The sequence below is a fragment of the Aspergillus fijiensis genome (genome assembly GCF_003184825.1).
Source record: "Aspergillus fijiensis CBS 313.89 unplaced genomic scaffold BO72scaffold_111, whole genome shotgun sequence".
NCBI lineage: Eukaryota > Fungi > Ascomycota > Eurotiomycetes > Eurotiales > Aspergillaceae > Aspergillus > Aspergillus fijiensis.
This window is the reverse complement of record NW_024469087.1, coordinates 58,263-73,950: the sequence shown is the minus strand read 5'-3', so window position 1 is coordinate 73,950 and position 15,688 is coordinate 58,263. Positions and strand designations below refer to the sequence as shown.

At 53.7% G+C, this 15,688-nt stretch overlaps 7 protein-coding genes across 7 annotated transcripts; 2 read left to right on the top strand and 5 right to left on the bottom strand.

Annotated features, from left to right (window-relative positions):
* Positions 1 to 17: 17 nt before the first annotated feature.
* Positions 18 to 642, bottom strand: BO72DRAFT_453948 (putative adhesin). The gene has a single exon (XM_040946105.1). It carries the CDS (start codon positions 421 to 423, stop codon positions 46 to 48), a length of 378 nt encoding a protein of 125 aa, XP_040795203.1. The 5' UTR covers positions 424 to 642; the 3' UTR covers positions 18 to 45.
* Positions 643 to 1,631: 989 nt separating this feature from the next.
* Positions 1,632 to 3,556, bottom strand: BO72DRAFT_453946 (ATP-dependent (S)-NAD(P)H-hydrate dehydratase). The gene is made up of 6 exons (XM_040946104.1): positions 3,342 to 3,556; positions 3,245 to 3,284; positions 3,141 to 3,187; positions 3,072 to 3,082; positions 2,971 to 3,003; positions 1,632 to 2,898 (listed from the first exon to the last, which is right to left on the bottom strand). The coding sequence occupies exons 1-6, from the start codon at positions 3,433 to 3,435 to the stop codon at positions 2,014 to 2,016; spliced, it is 1,110 nt and encodes a 369-aa protein (XP_040795202.1). The 5' UTR covers positions 3,436 to 3,556; the 3' UTR covers positions 1,632 to 2,013.
* A 146-nt stretch (positions 3,557 to 3,702) lies between these two features.
* Positions 3,703 to 5,489, bottom strand: BO72DRAFT_532953 (uncharacterized protein). Its single transcript, XM_040950467.1, has 2 exons — positions 5,164 to 5,489; positions 3,703 to 5,109 (listed from the first exon to the last, which is right to left on the bottom strand). The coding sequence occupies exons 1-2, from the start codon at positions 5,167 to 5,169 to the stop codon at positions 4,105 to 4,107; spliced, it is 1,011 nt and encodes a 336-aa protein (XP_040795201.1). The 5' UTR covers positions 5,170 to 5,489; the 3' UTR covers positions 3,703 to 4,104.
* Positions 5,490 to 5,900: 411 nt separating this feature from the next.
* aspf8 (ribosomal protein P2) lies at positions 5,901 to 6,735 on the top strand. Its single transcript, XM_040947707.1, has 2 exons — positions 5,901 to 6,066; positions 6,152 to 6,735. Exons 1-2 carry the CDS (start codon positions 5,908 to 5,910, stop codon positions 6,320 to 6,322), a joined length of 330 nt encoding a protein of 109 aa, XP_040795200.1. The 5' UTR covers positions 5,901 to 5,907; the 3' UTR covers positions 6,323 to 6,735.
* Positions 6,736 to 7,027: 292 nt separating this feature from the next.
* Positions 7,028 to 8,082, top strand: BO72DRAFT_502173 (40S ribosomal protein uS19; the record flags this gene model as incomplete). The annotated part of the gene is made up of 5 exons (XM_040949034.1): positions 7,028 to 7,045; positions 7,129 to 7,147; positions 7,399 to 7,456; positions 7,648 to 7,944; positions 8,013 to 8,082. 5 exons carry the CDS (start codon positions 7,028 to 7,030, stop codon positions 8,080 to 8,082), a joined length of 462 nt encoding a protein of 153 aa, XP_040795199.1.
* Positions 8,083 to 8,499: 417 nt separating this feature from the next.
* Positions 8,500 to 10,183, bottom strand: BO72DRAFT_442631 (S-adenosylmethionine-dependent methyltransferase; the record flags this gene model as incomplete). Its single annotated transcript, XM_040943519.1, has 3 exons — positions 8,500 to 9,432; positions 9,555 to 9,854; positions 9,914 to 10,183. The coding sequence occupies 3 exons, from the start codon at positions 10,181 to 10,183 to the stop codon at positions 8,500 to 8,502; spliced, it is 1,503 nt and encodes a 500-aa protein (XP_040795198.1).
* A 327-nt stretch (positions 10,184 to 10,510) lies between these two features.
* BO72DRAFT_453942 (carbamoyl-phosphate synthase (glutamine-hydrolyzing) CPA2) lies at positions 10,511 to 15,009 on the bottom strand. The gene is made up of 3 exons (XM_040946103.1): positions 14,245 to 15,009; positions 11,047 to 14,096; positions 10,511 to 10,986 (listed from the first exon to the last, which is right to left on the bottom strand). Exons 1-3 carry the CDS (start codon positions 14,603 to 14,605, stop codon positions 10,879 to 10,881), a joined length of 3,519 nt encoding a protein of 1,172 aa, XP_040795197.1. The 5' UTR covers positions 14,606 to 15,009; the 3' UTR covers positions 10,511 to 10,878.
* Between the last annotated feature and the right edge of the window lie 679 nt (positions 15,010 to 15,688).

Genomic DNA, 15,688 nt, shown 5'->3' with positions numbered 1-15,688 from the left:
CCCCACCAAGACACCCCCAAAGATCTCTCCCCCTCAGCGACCCCCCTAAACCGGACAAGAACTCTGCACCGGCACCTCCGCACAAAGCTGCGGACTGGCGCCGTACGGGTTGTCGCACAGGGTATTGCACTGGGTGAACTCGGGGACAAACACCAGGAACTGGAAGTTGGGGAAGGGCAGCCGGAACTGCTTGGTGACGTCGGCGTTGGCGGGTGAGGCCTTGTAGCCGGCGCGGCAGGCGCAGTGGAAGCGCGTGCCGGTGTTGATGCACGAGGTGGTCACGTCGCAGTTGTTCTGGCCGGAGAGCGGGTTGCAGGTGCCGCAGATGGGGGCCGCGGGGGGTTGGGTGCCTGTCGGGGAGGCGGTGGCTAGGAGGGCGGTTGCGAGGAGGGGGAGGAGCAGGAGTGGGGCTGGGGTGTACATCTTTATTGATGTGGTGGAGATGGCTGATGTATGTTGGGATGTATGAGTATGCTTGAGGTATGTGGGTGTGTTGGTTTGGATGTAGCTGGTGTGATTTGATTGAGGTAGTAGTTCTTTGGTATTGAAGAGGGTCAAGTGAAGCTCGTCCTGATGCTGATGCTGATGAGGAAGGAAATGCCTCGATTGATCAGGGCTTGAGGATAGATGCTTATATAGGGCTGTCTTGGTGGCGGAGCTCAAGGTTGGCTGGTTGCAGAAACTGGGCATGGAGTCCTCAAGCACTGCACTATTGATTCAAGGCAATGGGGTCAGCCATGGCATGACATGGCGGGTCTCGGGGGGAGGGGAACCATGACATCGGTAAGTGGATCCTAAGATAGGGCTCAGTGTTACTATTCCCGGTGAGGCTCGTATAGCTCGGAGGCAGGGTCGTGCACCGGATACTGCTCAAACTCTGAAAGACGAGTACAGCCCTCCAGCCCCTCCAACACATACGTCCTAGGACCCGGTTCCTCTGAGACAACAGGTTCTATCTTGGATGTGGGTGAAAATAGAAGATGTGATCCACCAATCCATACGCATATGGTTCGGCAACGCGGCCGGCCGGCCTGAATACGAGATCTATACCTAAGTGGTTGGGTCTTCCCTGTCCATCTGAGCTGGTAGTGCTCGTTGAGGCTAGGTAGATGTGAGACAGTATAAGAGTTCTTGTAAGAGAGTGTTGGCTAAGAGTTGGAGCTCGCATCAGGTGATGTAGTATTTTCAAGCTGCATGTCTCTGATTAAGCTCAGAAGTATGCATGTCCAAGCTGAGATAAAGAGGCCCTTCGTTTTTAGGATCTCGCCGGGCACTGCCTACGGGTTTCGCCTGTCCGCGTGACGAGTAGATGCCCAGGTAGTTCTCCATCAAGGACTTTTCGGATGATGGCTGTCTCATGGAGACAAACTGGAACACAAGAAGCTGACTCGGACTCAAGCTCATAGTCGAGGGTCTCCGTGACTGAATTGTTGCCTCTCATGGACACATTCTGAAGCCGGCGTTGGGAACTATTGAAAATAGACTTCATAGCTCTGCTTTACAGCAAAGCGGTGGATAAATGTACTCTGATAGAAGACCATTTGGCTTGTTTTGGGGTAGGATACTGTAGTAACTAGATTCGACTACTGTGATTTTCGGATTTGCGGTTGAAGCTACGCACGTCAGGCATGCTAGATGCGAACTAAGCCCTGTGTTGTACAACCATTTCTCATCTGAAGCAAGAACGCATGTAAGCCAGAAGCAGACACCGTTCATCGACTGGTCAAAGTAGAGTTCTGTGTTCCCGTGTCTCGGCCGATGGAAAAAAAGTCAATCGCGCATATATCCCGGATTTGGGGCGGGATATGCATTCAGCCTTGCCCCAAATACGAGAGCTTGTTGCAGACGTCACTTTGACTACCAGGGAGCAATCCATGTATTAATAGACAGGATACGTGCCAAGACTCCATTGGGAATGAATTTCATTATGCCATGACCTAGCACAGCTCCCCAACCGCAAGCTGCCGACTAATATTACAGCCTCTTGGATGCTGACCCTAGCAGAGACATACTCTACAGGTGCATTTTGGACGCTTCGGGCTCACCAATCAGCTTGAGGAAGCTCTCGTGGACCTCATCCGTCAAATCGCTGGCCTGCATACTGCGGCCCTTGGCAAGGAAAGCCCGTCGGGAGCACTCCCGCGTAATCGAACTACCAGCAAACGCAGCCAGAAGCAGGGTCGTGCAAGGCGACATCCGCTTATCCTCGGACTCAAGCTCCGCCCGAATGTCTTCCTTGGTCTGCGCGTCCTTGGCGTTGTCTTTCTCACCGGAGTCCCAGAGCTCGTCGTGGTAGGCGGCTCTCCAGGCGAGGAGCGTGCCCAAGGAGCCCGTCAACGTATCGCCTTGGCCCCCGCTGCGCTTCAGACCTCCCTGAATATCGGAGATGAGCGTCGTGATCCCGTTCGAAATCACATCATGGGGACCCTTCTGGATGATGGTGACACCACCCAGCGCATTGGACAACCGCTCACAGGCCTTAGATTCCTCGCTCGTCCGGTCCGCGCCGTCCGACTTGGAGTTGATTTCCGCGAGACTCGGCACGTCGATCCCCAGCGCTTTGGCCAGGCGGCTGAACTCGTTCACGTTGGGCGTCAGGATGCACTCTTTGTACCCGCGCACCAGATCCGGATCCTCGGTCACGAGGAGGAGCCCGTCGGCGTCGAGGACAAAGGGAATCGAGCGGGACCGCGCTTCTTTCATCACCTCCGTCACCACCTTGAGGGTGACCCCGTCGCGACCCAGGCCGGGTCCGATCACCAGGCAATGCAGCCGCGAAAGCATGTTGATGATCGGGCTAGCGAGGGATGGGGCATCGATGGACTCGGGGTCCTTGACCGAGGCGCTGCTTGGCAGAATAGGGTGGACCATCAGGTTTGGAGAGTAGGTTTTGATGACCTAGACGAGCGACATTATGAGCATTCCCCCTTCCCCGCTCCTATGAAAGCCGGGTACGATCTGTCAACTTACGGTGGCTGCCGATTTATCACAAATAACGTGGCTCTTTTTGTGATTCGTCAGAACGGAGATCGCATGCACGCAGCAGACAAAGTGGGTTCCCAATTGCCTACCATATCGCATCCTGCAGCTTCATGTCAGTTTGGGCATCCCTGCCAAATACACTTGGAGGAAATGCTTACCTAGTCTGGCCGATGCCATTGAGGAGAAGTACGGCGCGCCTGTGTAACTATAGCATTCCTCTCAGTTTGTTTCAATGCGAATGTTTGGTTTGGGGGCAACGAACTCTAAAGAGCCTCCAATGACTGCAACGCGTCCATGCTGTCCTAGATTGCTTGTAAGTCGAGAGTCGGAGCGCAATGCAAGGGCTGCCAGATTCGAACCTTTGTGGAATTGCTCCAGCATGGGCGGCACCATCTTGCGCGCCTTCTTGAGAAGGACTTTGGAAGAGGCTGATACATGATGGACAGACTCCATCTTTGTTGTGACCAAATGCAGTGAGTGAGCTCGACTTCTAAGGAATGATTGACAACAATTCGATGTATTGGAAGCAGGTATTGTATTTTGCGATTAGAAGGTGAGCTGATGTGGTTTAAAGAGACGGCGGTGGAGGGAGCATAAAAGTGATGTCACCGCCTGCAGGTGGGGCTGATTGAAGCAATGATAAGAAATCCGGTCCGTCCATGCAAGGCCAATCTGTTACTCGGTATTTTCTTGTTCAACAATGACGATTGCATTGGTAATGGCTCAATTCTATTGCAGAGTTCGGGTCCTGAAGTGTGGCCTGAAGCTCGAAGCTCAAACTAGACAATAGCGACGCTCCCCATGATTGTATATAAACGTTGTGATAAAAATATGTGACTCGAAGGAAGACGATTCAACACTCCATCTATCGACACCTTGATGCTCGCTGATGCTCATCGAAACAACTTCAAAAGACAGCAAAAGGGCAAGAAAAGAAAGAAAACAGCAACGACATATGTAATGCACCCTCGGGGTATTCCTCGCTGATGCTCCGTTTCCAGGGAAAAAATAAAATCACAAAACACATAGGAAAATGATGGAGTGACAGGGCGGGTCCGCCTATGTGTAGGGAGACCAAATAATAGTCAAATCTTTATTCGTCCATTGTATGCTTCCACCGCATTATCGGCGCGCAGCCAGCGCATTGAGCTTCTTGAGGCGTTCCATTTTAGCCTGCTTGGCTGCCTGTTCAGCGTTCCATTCCTCCTCATCCTCGCGCCTGGCTGCTGCCAGAGCAGCAGCCTCTTCCTCCTCCATAGCATCGTAGCCAGCCTCCATATCGGAAGATCCCGAATCGTAGTCATCGTAGTCGTCGGCATAGTCACCCTCGTCTTCCTCATCGGTTCCCAAGTACTCATCCATTCTCGACCGCTTGTTTCGAGACTGGGCCCTGAGGTCACTGGGATTCCGCTTCGCTGGCAAGCCCGCTGTTCCACGATATTCGGGTTGTGCAGGACGGGGTGTAGGTCGCGAAGTGCCTTTGTAGGAGAGCTCTTCCGGCTCCCGCTTTTTCACAGGCTTCGTAACGCCAGGTTTAGCACTTCCAGCTGCAGTAGTAGTGGCGCCAGGCTTTTTAGCCGACCGACTCTCCTTCTCTTTGGTTTGAGCTTCTGTCGCTCGTTTCTTTCGTTCTACCTTGCTAAGCTTCTCCTTAGCAGCAGCCTGATGCTTGAACATACCCACCTGGGTGGGGGTCTTTTCTTGTAGCGCCTTGGCTTTGGCCATGAGATCTGCAAAGGAGCCTTTGGGGGGTGGTTTCGAGGACACCTGCGCTGATCTTTGAGGCGTGGATGAGCGACTTGTGGAGGCGGACGCCACGGCTGCTGTGGGAGCACTGGGGCGTGCCTTTCCAGCTGCGGGGATTGTGGGCTTAGTGGCGGTTGATCTGAGAGGGGCTGGAGGTGCCAATTTTGACGAACGGGGCAGCGGCTCGTCGGCTTTGCGCTTTATCCCCTGCGAGAGGGGTTTCCGTTCTGTTGTTGAGGGAACATTCCGTGGTCCAAGACTGGTCTTGCGTACTTCGGTTCTCACAGTGGAGGAAGTGACAGGTGGCGATACGGTGGAGGAGACTTGGGGGATTGGGGACGGTTTGCCCGTCTCGATGGACGAGAGAACAGAATCGAGAAACTGGCATGATTATCAGTAACGGCATCGGCGAGGGTCAAGGATGAGGTTCCGTACACTCATGATGAATTTTCAGATGAGAGAGAAATGGGTTTGATCAGAGGTAGTGTCAAAAAACCCAGACAAGGATGCGAACAAAGAGGGCTTCACCGTCGGTGGTTAGTATGACGGGGTAACTTCATGACTTCGTTGCGGAGCCACTTTAAAGATTCGATAGAGTTCCAAGCCGGAAAGTGCCACTCTTCAAGATCTCCGGCAAGACATGGGATACAGACAAAAGGAGTGAAATATGCAGCCAGTGCGAACTGTTACCACCTCCGAGAGTACCACGAGGAGGTCGTCTGGATAAGGCCGCCGGGCAAAAACGGTTGCAAGAAGTCAGTCGCCATCCCATCGTCTGAAAGGCAAGAGAGCCACGTGACCGTCGCATCGACCCTCGCTTTTGGACACCCAAGGCATCAATACAGGATACCCGCCTGCGCCACAGGTGCTCGCTTAGCGGGAACTAGCACGCAGGCCCACGCGCCACATCCCACCAGCCGCAACGCACTTTTCTCGATTTTAGACGATTCGGTTCTGACTTCTTCTTCTTTTGTCCACTACCTCGCAACCCGACGTCTCAGTCTCCGCCCAACTTCGCGGTTAAATCGATTGATTCTCGTGTTCGGATTTTATCCAAGAATATCTGTAAGTTCTTTCTACAGGACGCCTTCTGACTTGCTGTGTGACGATCTCCGCGCATTCTGCAATATCGAGAATCGTGATCTAACAGTTTTTTTTTTCACTTGGTTCAGATTCAAAATGAAGCACCTCGCGGCCTACCTCCTCCTGTCCCTCGCTGGCAACGCCAGCCCCTCCGCTGAGGACATCAAGTCCGTCCTCTCCTCCGTCGGTATCGATGCCGATGAGGAGCGCCTCACCAAGCTCATCTCCGAGCTCGAGGGCAAGGACCTCCAGGAGGTTAGTTTTGCGCCCCCAGATTGAAAGGACCGTTGCGCACCCAAGGGAAACATCGACGCTAACGAGATTTTTTCTGCTACTACAGCTGATCGCTGAGGGTGCCACCAAGCTCGCCTCCGTTCCCTCCGGCGGTGCTGGTGCTGCTGCCCCCGCCGCTGCTGCTGGCGCTGCTGCCGGCGGTGACGCCCCCGCTGAGGAGAAGGAGGAGGAGAAGGAGGAGTCCGATGAGGACATGGGCTTCGGTCTCTTCGACTAAGCGCCTCGTCTCCGCCGAACATCGAGAAAAGCAAATCGGTTCGTGGGGGAATGGGAATCTGGCGGCGATTGTTTTCAGACTTGGGGGGAAAATTGCCCGTTGGTCTGGTCAAGCATGGATGCATCAGGCCTGCCTGATGCCGTCGCGAATCTTGCATAAGTAAGCTGAGAAAAGCTTTTTAGCCAATATAGATTCTCTGACCTCCCGATTGATGACCCATTCTCGTGATTTTAAAAGTAATGCGTAGTGAAAATCTGGAAGTAGAACTAGGGGCTAGCTACGATATAGCCGTATTTAACCTCTCTAAAGACGTTGAATAAGTGATCTGGCTCTGGCGACACTGGTATCTTTACGATCATGCATGATTACGGATATAGACTGCGACTCTCGGCGAAAGCGATACAAGGGCCCGCAAAAACCATGCCAATGATACGGATGGCTATCAAGATTACCCCATATGTATCAATCTCGCAGGAGAAGCCAAAGGCGGTCGGCCTTATAGATGGGTTCCCGAAGCGGACTAGCGGGTAATAGGGTCGCAACCCTAGACTAGTCGCTTAGACGAGGCGGCAGCCCACCTCCCGACCGCAGCGTAGAGGCACAAGAGACGCCCGACGAACGTTCATCGACCCGACACGACAACCTATATTCCTTCGCTTTTCGAGTCCCGTTCGAAAAGCGACCTTGAGAGGAACACCCGCAAAAATGGCCGACGAGCACTACGTGAGTACTCCCATATGATATTGAAGGGTCTAGCCTAGTAGGCAGGGGGACAAGGGAACTATTGACTGACTTTTCACTTGCAGAACGCCGAGGAGGCTGCCGGTACGTTGAACTCGAAATAACTCCCCCTTTTCTCTTCCCATTCCTGTCGAGCACGATATAAGAACGCGGTTTCGGATATACAAAGGAATCAGTTATGCGACAAAGATGGAAACGATATGGATGTGACTTGTGTGGTGATGACTGCGGGTGGCGGACGATACTGTCGACAAATTTTCTCCTCGGGAACGCTTTGACGAACACGATGCACAACTCAAATGGATCAGCCCACTGACGTATATTCGCACGAACAGAGATCAAGAGAAAGAGACAGTTCCGCAAGTTCTCCTACCGCGGTATTGACCTCGACCAGTACGTTACATCATAAATGCACCAACTTCACCGATCCATTTCCCCCCTGGGCCTCGACTTCGACCGAGCACCACAAGCGCCTTGTTCTACACGGATCAACTGCGACATTTCTCGGTCGCAAAAGTCGAAGCTCAGGGAGTTGTGTCAAATTGATGGAGAAAGAATGTAATCTGACTTGGATCACCATATAGGCTCCTCGACCTTTCCTCCGAGCAGCTCCGTGATGTCGTTCACGCCCGTGCCCGCAGACGCTTCAACCGCGGTCTGAAGCGCAAGCCCATGGGCCTCATCAAGAAGCTCCGCAAGGCCAAGCAGGAGGCCAAGCCCAACGAGAAGCCCGACCTCGTCAAGACCCACCTCCGTGACATGATCATCGTCCCCGAGATGATCGGCTCCGTCGTCGGTATCTACTCCGGTAAGGAGTTCAACCAGATCGAGGTCAAGCCCGAGATGGTTGGTCACTACCTCGGTGAATTCTCCATCACATAGTACGTCATCCGCCCGTCTACAGATATTCATATGCATGCGTATGGTTCATGGTCTAACACCCGCACAGCAAGCCCGTCAAGCACGGTCGTCCCGGTATCGGTGCCACCCACTCTTCCCGTTTCATTCCCCTCAAGTAAAGAAGAAAAGCTTTTCTCTGGGGAGTTGTATTGGAGGATTTGGGCGTACGGAAGTGCTGGGAGAATCTACGAAAAAATGGATGGATACCATATGCATTTCTCTGGGTTCATCTAGTTGTATGTCAGAGGCGGGTCAGCTGTTTGCATCTCAATATAAAGGTCTTGTCGGCATGAGAACGAACCAAAACCCGGGAGTCTTCGGAATTCTCTCGATGATGGAGATATCCCAGGGCCTCAGTTCCTTTTTCTGGAACTGAGGCCGCAGACTTTTGTTTTAATCACGGAGCGAAAGTCTAATTTAACGAATTCACCTTCAACAACTTCAACAACTCCTCATATCATTCCTTGTAGATCACCACCACCCATAGATACTCTACCTTGGCGTATCTTACCCCCCCCCTGCCCCCATATCTTCAACTACACTTTCCCATCTAAGATCCACTCAACCAATCTGCCCACCTTCCCCAACTCCTCCCTGATCTGTCCCTCCATCCGCCTCGGATCCAGCCCCGCCGCCGCAAACTCCGCCTGGACCTGCCCGAACAACCCCCTCACCAACCCCTGGAACCCCGGCACCGCACAACTCCTCCCCTCCAGCACGACTAGCCGCCGCAACACCTCCCACAGCACGAGACTGAAATTCACTTCGAACCGCTCCAGCGCCACCTCATCTTCGCCGCCGTGCGTCACCTCCACCCCCTGCGACAGCAGCACCGCCAACCGCGCCAGCGCCCACGCATGCACCTGTCGGATCGGATGGATCTCCCGCGGGTACACGGCGGGGTCGATGCGGAGGTACCGCACCGCGGCGTGCGCAAAGGCGGCCTTGTAGCGCTGGCGGGCGAGCAGGGCGACGATCAGTTCGTCACGGAGGGAGACGTAGGGTTGGGTTGTAATGCGGGTTGGGGGGAGGTTCTGCAGCACGGCCGAGATCTCGGTTGCCAGGTCGTTGGGGGCAGGGAGGTGAGGGTGGTCGGAGGAATAGTCCGAGGATGTGCGAGAGAGGAGGGCGTAGTCTTGTGTTTCTGCTGCAGCGGAGTCCGTAGGTGCTTGTTCGTCGTTCCCTTCGTCCCTCGGCTGCTCGCATCTCGAGCACCGGCAGCGGAAGTAGTACCGCTCGCGGAGCTCCTTCTGCCGCAGCGGGCGCGGGTTGGTGGTGTCGATGTAGGAGATGAAGATCTGGTCGCCCTGGGCGATGGGCCGGATGGCTTTGACGTACAGCTCGTCGCCGTCGAAGCCGACGACGGCGTTGTAGTCGCAGCTGTGATTCATGAGGGCCGCGTACGGGTGCAGGTAGAGGCCGATGCGGTCGTACAGTGCATTGGTTAGGTTGAAGGAGTTGAGTTCGAGCTTTTCCAACATACGTCAGCTTCCTGCTTCTCCAGGCTTGTTTTCCCCTCTTTCTCTTTCTGGCTATGCTCCGCCAAATGTAGGGGCCTTCAGAACGTGGGGACCAAGCAAAGGGTATTCACCTTAGCACCATAAGCCGAAATCACCTCTTCCTTCATCTCCACCCCCGAATAAGCTTTCACAGCCTTCGAAGAGATGGAGATCCGCTGCCATTGCGCGGGGTTCTCCTCCCGGATGTCCTTGATATGCGTCTCGAGCTGCCGAAACAGCTCCACCTCCTGCGGAGGGTACTTCTGTCGTTCGCTGCGCAACGCCATCCGCAGCACGGCTCTCGCATTGATGGGGAGGATCCGCGGACGGAGCTTCTGGAAGATGGCGCATTCGAGCGAATGCGCGAACTTCCAGTCCTTGGCTTGACATGTCTGAAATACGACAAACGTGAGCACAAGCTTGAGTTGAAGGAAGGAGAGAAAACACCAACCCTATCGCAGTACTTCACGACCTGGCATCCGGTGCAGCCTTTCAGGCGTCGGTCGTCGTTCTCGAGCTGTCTCCTTCCCAAGCAGCCAGAGCATATGTCGCCCAGCTGGTGGGTGTCTAAGACTGCCACGAAGGGCGTGGAGATGTGCAGGACGTCTTGTCCGGGGCCGATGTCGGTCGCAGCGAAGAGACCTCTTCCTAGACCATCTGGAGCGATTGAGGGTGTGGTCCTTGCGGGGGTTACAGGAGCAAGGGCCGCCTCCTTGGACATCTTTTTTGCCTTCGTTGTATGCGCCGGTTTCGGTTGTTGCTGGTTCTCGGTTGCTGCAGTCAGTTAACTCCAGTGATTAGATCCGAGGGTATTGCTGGACTTGAGCAAACAAAAAGAGATTGCCGATATTTTGATCCACTCTAGCTCTGCCCCGGAGCTCATTGACAACCCGGCTTCTTACATTTAGATCATCTTCCAGCAGCAAAATCTTTGTTATTCAGATTGTTACCGTGACCCATACATTAGTCATATATAGTCCTTCCACAGCACATCTTACATGTTTAAACCGGAGAATTACACATGTAAAGATCCAAAGTAGAGAGATTATTGTTCAAATAACAACTAAAAATACAATTTTTAACGAGAAAGCCGACTTACTAAACCCTTCACCCTGGCACAAGGCCTTCTTACGAAAACGATGAATAACCAAGGCATGGGCAACACAGCTAATGATCCACAAAACCAATCAAAAGTACATGAACGTATTCATCGTATCGTCTTTTCCAAGACGAAGCAGAACCCCCCTCCATACCAGGGCCAGTAAAACATCATATCTATCAACATGGAGCCTTATCCGCTACGCCAAACACGGCGGCTTGACGGTGCCTAGAAAGACACTCATCCAAAAGCCGCAATTAGATCTATAAAGAAAACTTTTTGCGTCCCTTTTTTCCTTCACTACCATGAAACTTCGTTTACAGCAGCTTACCGCCAACGAAGTCGGACCAGGTGCGAACCTCAGCAGGAATGCCTTCCTTGCGGGGCAGCTTCTGGCTCATGGCCTGGGCGAAGAGCAGAGCAGTCTAGAGGAAATTGGTTAGAAACTGTATGAATAGTCAAATGTGGGTCAGGATTGTACGTACCTTGGTCTCCATGAACAAGGGGACACCGAAGTCGACAGCGTTACGTCTCATAACATAATCTTCGTCAAGGAGAGTCTTGCCACGGGTCTTGGCAAGGTTGAAAGTACCACGGATGTTGTACTTCTGGAAGACCTCGCGGAGGGCACGCTTGTCCTCCTTGGGGAACTCAATCACCTGCACGGTGACACCGGCAGCAGACTCGAGGTGCTTCTTGACAGCCTCGCTAGCAGCGAAGAAGTTGAAGCCCAAAGGCTGGAGGTACTCCACAATCTGAGACAGGGCAGGGTTGGTGATGTCACCGCCGAGCAGGATACCCTCACCAGGCTCGGGAACACGGAAGTTCATGGTAGACTGAAGAGAAGCCCAGTAGGCCTCAACAACGTCCTTACCGAAGCAGGCAATCTCACCAGTACTGGCCATCTCGACGCCCAGGAAGGGATCGGCACCAGCCAGACGAGTCCAGCTGAACTGGGGAACCTTGGTAGCAAGGTAAGGGCGCTTGACGCTCATGAGATCGACGGGCTCAGGAACGTCACGTCCAACAAGGGCCTTGGTAGCAACATCAATGAAGTTGGTTCCCAGAACCTTACTGGCGAAGGGGAAGGAGCGAGAAGCACGAAGGTTGCACTCAATGACCTTCAGCTCAGGCAGGGCACCCTCAACATCGGCCTTGATGATCTGCATGTTGAAGGGACCAGTGATGTTCCAGGCCTTAGCGACCTTCTCAGCGATCTCCTTAACGCGGCCCATGACAGACTCGTCGAGGTCGGCAGGAGGGAGAACAAGAGTGGCATCACCAGAGTGAACACCAGCGGGTTCAACGTGCTCACTGACAGCGTGAAGCAGGAGCTTGCCGTTGGAAGCAACGGCGTCAACGTCGATCTCCTGAGCTCCTTCGATGAACTTGGTGATAACGACAGGGTGGTCAGGCGAAACAGCACTGGCGTTGAGGAGCTTCTCCTTGAGCTCATCGACGCTGTAGATAACGTTCATGGCAGCGCCAGAGAGGACGTAACTGGGACGGACCAAGACAGGGTATCCAACGGACTCAGCAAAACGCTCAGCCTCAGCAACGGAAGTGAGCTCCTTCCAGGCGGGCTGATCGACACCGATGCTGTCCAAGATCTGGGAGAACTTGTGTCTGTCCTCGGCGCGGTCAATGTCCTTGGGGTCGGTACCGAGAACGTGAGCACCGCCAGTCTCCTGCAGACGGAGAGCGATGTTCTGAGGAAGCTGACCACCGACGGAAACAACGACACCACTGGCGCTCTCGAGCTCGTAGATATCCATGACACGCTCGTAGCTGAGTTCCTCAAAGTAGAGCTTGTCAGCGGTATCGAAGTCAGTAGAGTAGGTCTCGGGGTTGTAGTTGATCATGACAGTCTTCTTGCCCATGTTGCGCAGGGAGAGAGTAGCGTTGACAGCACACCAGTCGAACTCAACAGAGCTTCCAATACGGTAGACACCGCTACCCAGGATGATGATTCCGTGATCATCGAAGGTGACATCGTGAGAGGTAGCGTTGTAGGTAGTGTAAAGGTAGTTGGTGTCAGCAGGGAACTCAGCGGCAAGAGTGTCAATCTTCTTGACCCAGGGCCTGATACCGAAAGACTTGCGGCGAGCACGGACATCATCCTCAGTAGCGCCAACAAGGAGAGCGATCTGCTTGTCAGAGAATCCGAGCTTCTTGGCCTTCAGGATGACCTCCTTCTGGAGACCGAAGAGGCTGCCAATCTCCTTGAGCTCATTGTTGCAGTCCACAATGTTCTGGAGCTTGTAGAGGAACCACTTGTCAATCTTGGTCAGCTCGTGGACACGGTCCACGGTGTAGTTCTCGTGAAGCATAGCCTGGCCAACAGCCAACCAGCGGCGGTCGGTAGGGTTCTGCAGTGCATCGTCAAGGTTCTCGAACGCATCGCCCTGGAAGCCAACGAAGCGAGGGTCAACCTGGCGGATGGCCTTCTGGAAGGACTCCTCGAAGGTACGACCAATAGCCATGACCTCACCAACAGACTTCATGGCACTGCCAATATCTCTCTTCACGTGCTGGAACTTGCTCAAATCCCACCGGGGGATCTTGGTGACAATATAGTCGAGACTGGGTTCGAAGTTGGCAGTAGTTGTCTTGGTAACAGCGTTGGGAAGCTCAGGAAGGGTGTGACCCAGACCGATCTTCGCAGCAGTGTAGGCGAGAGGGTAACCGGTAGCCTTGGAGGCCAAAGCAGACGAACGAGAGAGACGAGCGTTGACCTCAATGACACGGTAGTCAAGACCATCGGGCTGCAGAGCGTACTGAACGTTACATTCACCCACAACTCCCAAGTGACGCACAATCTTGATTGCAGCAGTGCGGAGCATGTGGTACTCCTCATCAGACAAGGTCTGACTGGGGGCAACAACGATACTGTCACCGGTGTGAATACCAAGGGGATCGAAGTTCTCCATGTTACACACAGTGATGCAGTTGTTGGCCGCGTCACGAACAACCTCATACTCAACCTCCTTCCAGCCACGGAGAGACTTCTCAACGAGAATCTGGGGAGAAAGAGTCAAAGAACGAGAAGACAAGTTCCTCAGTTCCTCGGGGTTGGCAGCGAAACCGGAACCAAGACCACCCAGAGCATATGCGGAACGGACGATGATAGGATATCCAACCTGCTCAGCAGCCTTCAGGGCATCGTCAACGGTGCTGACGGCAATGGACTCAGCGATAGGGATGTTGATCTCGTTAAGAGCCTTCGAGAAAAGGTCACGGTCCTCACTAGTCTCCAGGGTCTTGATGCTGGTTCCAAGAACTCTGACACCATAACGCTCGAAGATACCCATGCGGTTCATTTGCACACCAAGGTTCAGAGCGGTCTGACCACCGAAAGAAAGGAAGATACCATCAGGTCTCTCCCGCTCAATAACGTAGGTCACATACTCCGGAGTGACCGGGAGGTAGTAAACTTCATCTGCAAGCTTGTGATCCGTCTGAATCGTAGCGATGTTGGGGTTGATCAGGACCGACTGCACGCCGGCTTCCTTGAGAGCCTTCAAAGCCTGGGAACCTGCACGAGTTGAAAAGCTAAGTATTAGTCACCTCATTTCACATGTATCGATATTAAAAGATAGGCTCTGCATGATGGTGCGGCGCTTTTGAGCCCACAGCATGGCAGTCAAACTTCCTTGTTGAAAGCCAATGCAAGATGAACGTACCGGAATAATCGAATTCTCCGGCCTGTCCAATGCTCAGACCACCACTACCGATGACCAAGACCTTCTTGACATCGACCAGGTTGCTGCCGGGCTTCACAACACCACTGGCCAGGTAGCTGTCGGCGGAGGGGGCATTCGAGGACTCCGAAGCCAAGCGACGAAGAGCACTGGAGAAAGAGCGCAGCTGCTGTGGTCGCCACGGAGAAGGCGCCTTCGCCAATCTGAGACTCGACGCCGTCGAGTGAGCCGTGGTCTGAGAGGAGAACGGGCGCAGAGCGAGGGCCGATCGACGGGATTCAGCCAAGCATCTCTGGCGCAGGAGGGCGGACGTAGCCTGCCCGCAACGAGCGGCGAGAACCATTGCGCGCTGCGCTGATGGAAGCGAAAATTAAGGTACGAGGATTGGGGGGGAGGGAAGGGAGGTGCGATGAGTCAATTGAGAGAAATACACTCTCAATTGCTGGTCTGGAGGTTCCGAACAAGGACAAACCTGGAGACTCCGCTTTTTTTTATCCGGCTCTCCTTGGGGTTGGTAGTGTCCCGCTTTCTGCCACACGCCCAAGTCACAAGGGGAGGACTCAAAAGGGAGGGTATATGTCCCGACAGGGTTGTCTAGGGAGGGAGAGAGAAGAGATGTGAAGACAAAGAAGCAAAAAGAGGAAGAGAAGGGATGAAGCGGAAGAGACGAAAGAAAAAGGCTCCGTCGGGAAAGGCGATGAGTCAATGCGGCACTTCTCCTCTGAAGGAGGGAGTCATGAACCAGCGCCAATTGCAGTGGAGAGACCCGAATGAGTCGACCACAATTCCCGAAAGTACAAAAAACTCCCCCAACATTCAGGGCCGATAAGAGCTCCGGTGTGCGGAGCCCTCTTTTTTTTTTCCCTCCTTCTGTGTTAGAGGCAAGGGAACAGCCACTGGAACGCTGGCCGATCTCGCCTTCTAAGTGGCCAATGACTTCACCGCTCCCATCACTAACCAATCAGCAAGTGCGAGGGTCGGCAACCGGAGTACGGGGAGGTGCAGCGACGCAGATGGTCGATGGGTCTTGACCCCATTAGTGCCATAGTCTAACTGCCTACTAAAAACCACTAGCAGCCGTACTGTCCAGACTGGAGCACAGTTGCCTGCGGTTAGCAATACCGATCACTAATATCCTGGTGTGCTGATAATGTTGTCCAGGGGTTAGTTGCACTGATGGATCTCGATCCCTGGCGAGACAACAGAATGGTTCACAGTCATTGGAGCAAGCCTTGGTTCCTATAGGATAATAATTATTCAATCAGTATTAGACATCACTTAGTCTCCTTGTCCTACAGCCGCCAGCTGGTGTAACCCATCAGCCGCGCGTTAGGTGTAAATCCTACCAGCAAGTTTTGCAAGCCTAATGCTAGACTAGTAAGCGTGGGCGTCTTAGCAGATCAATGCTCTTCTGGTCTCCGCTTGC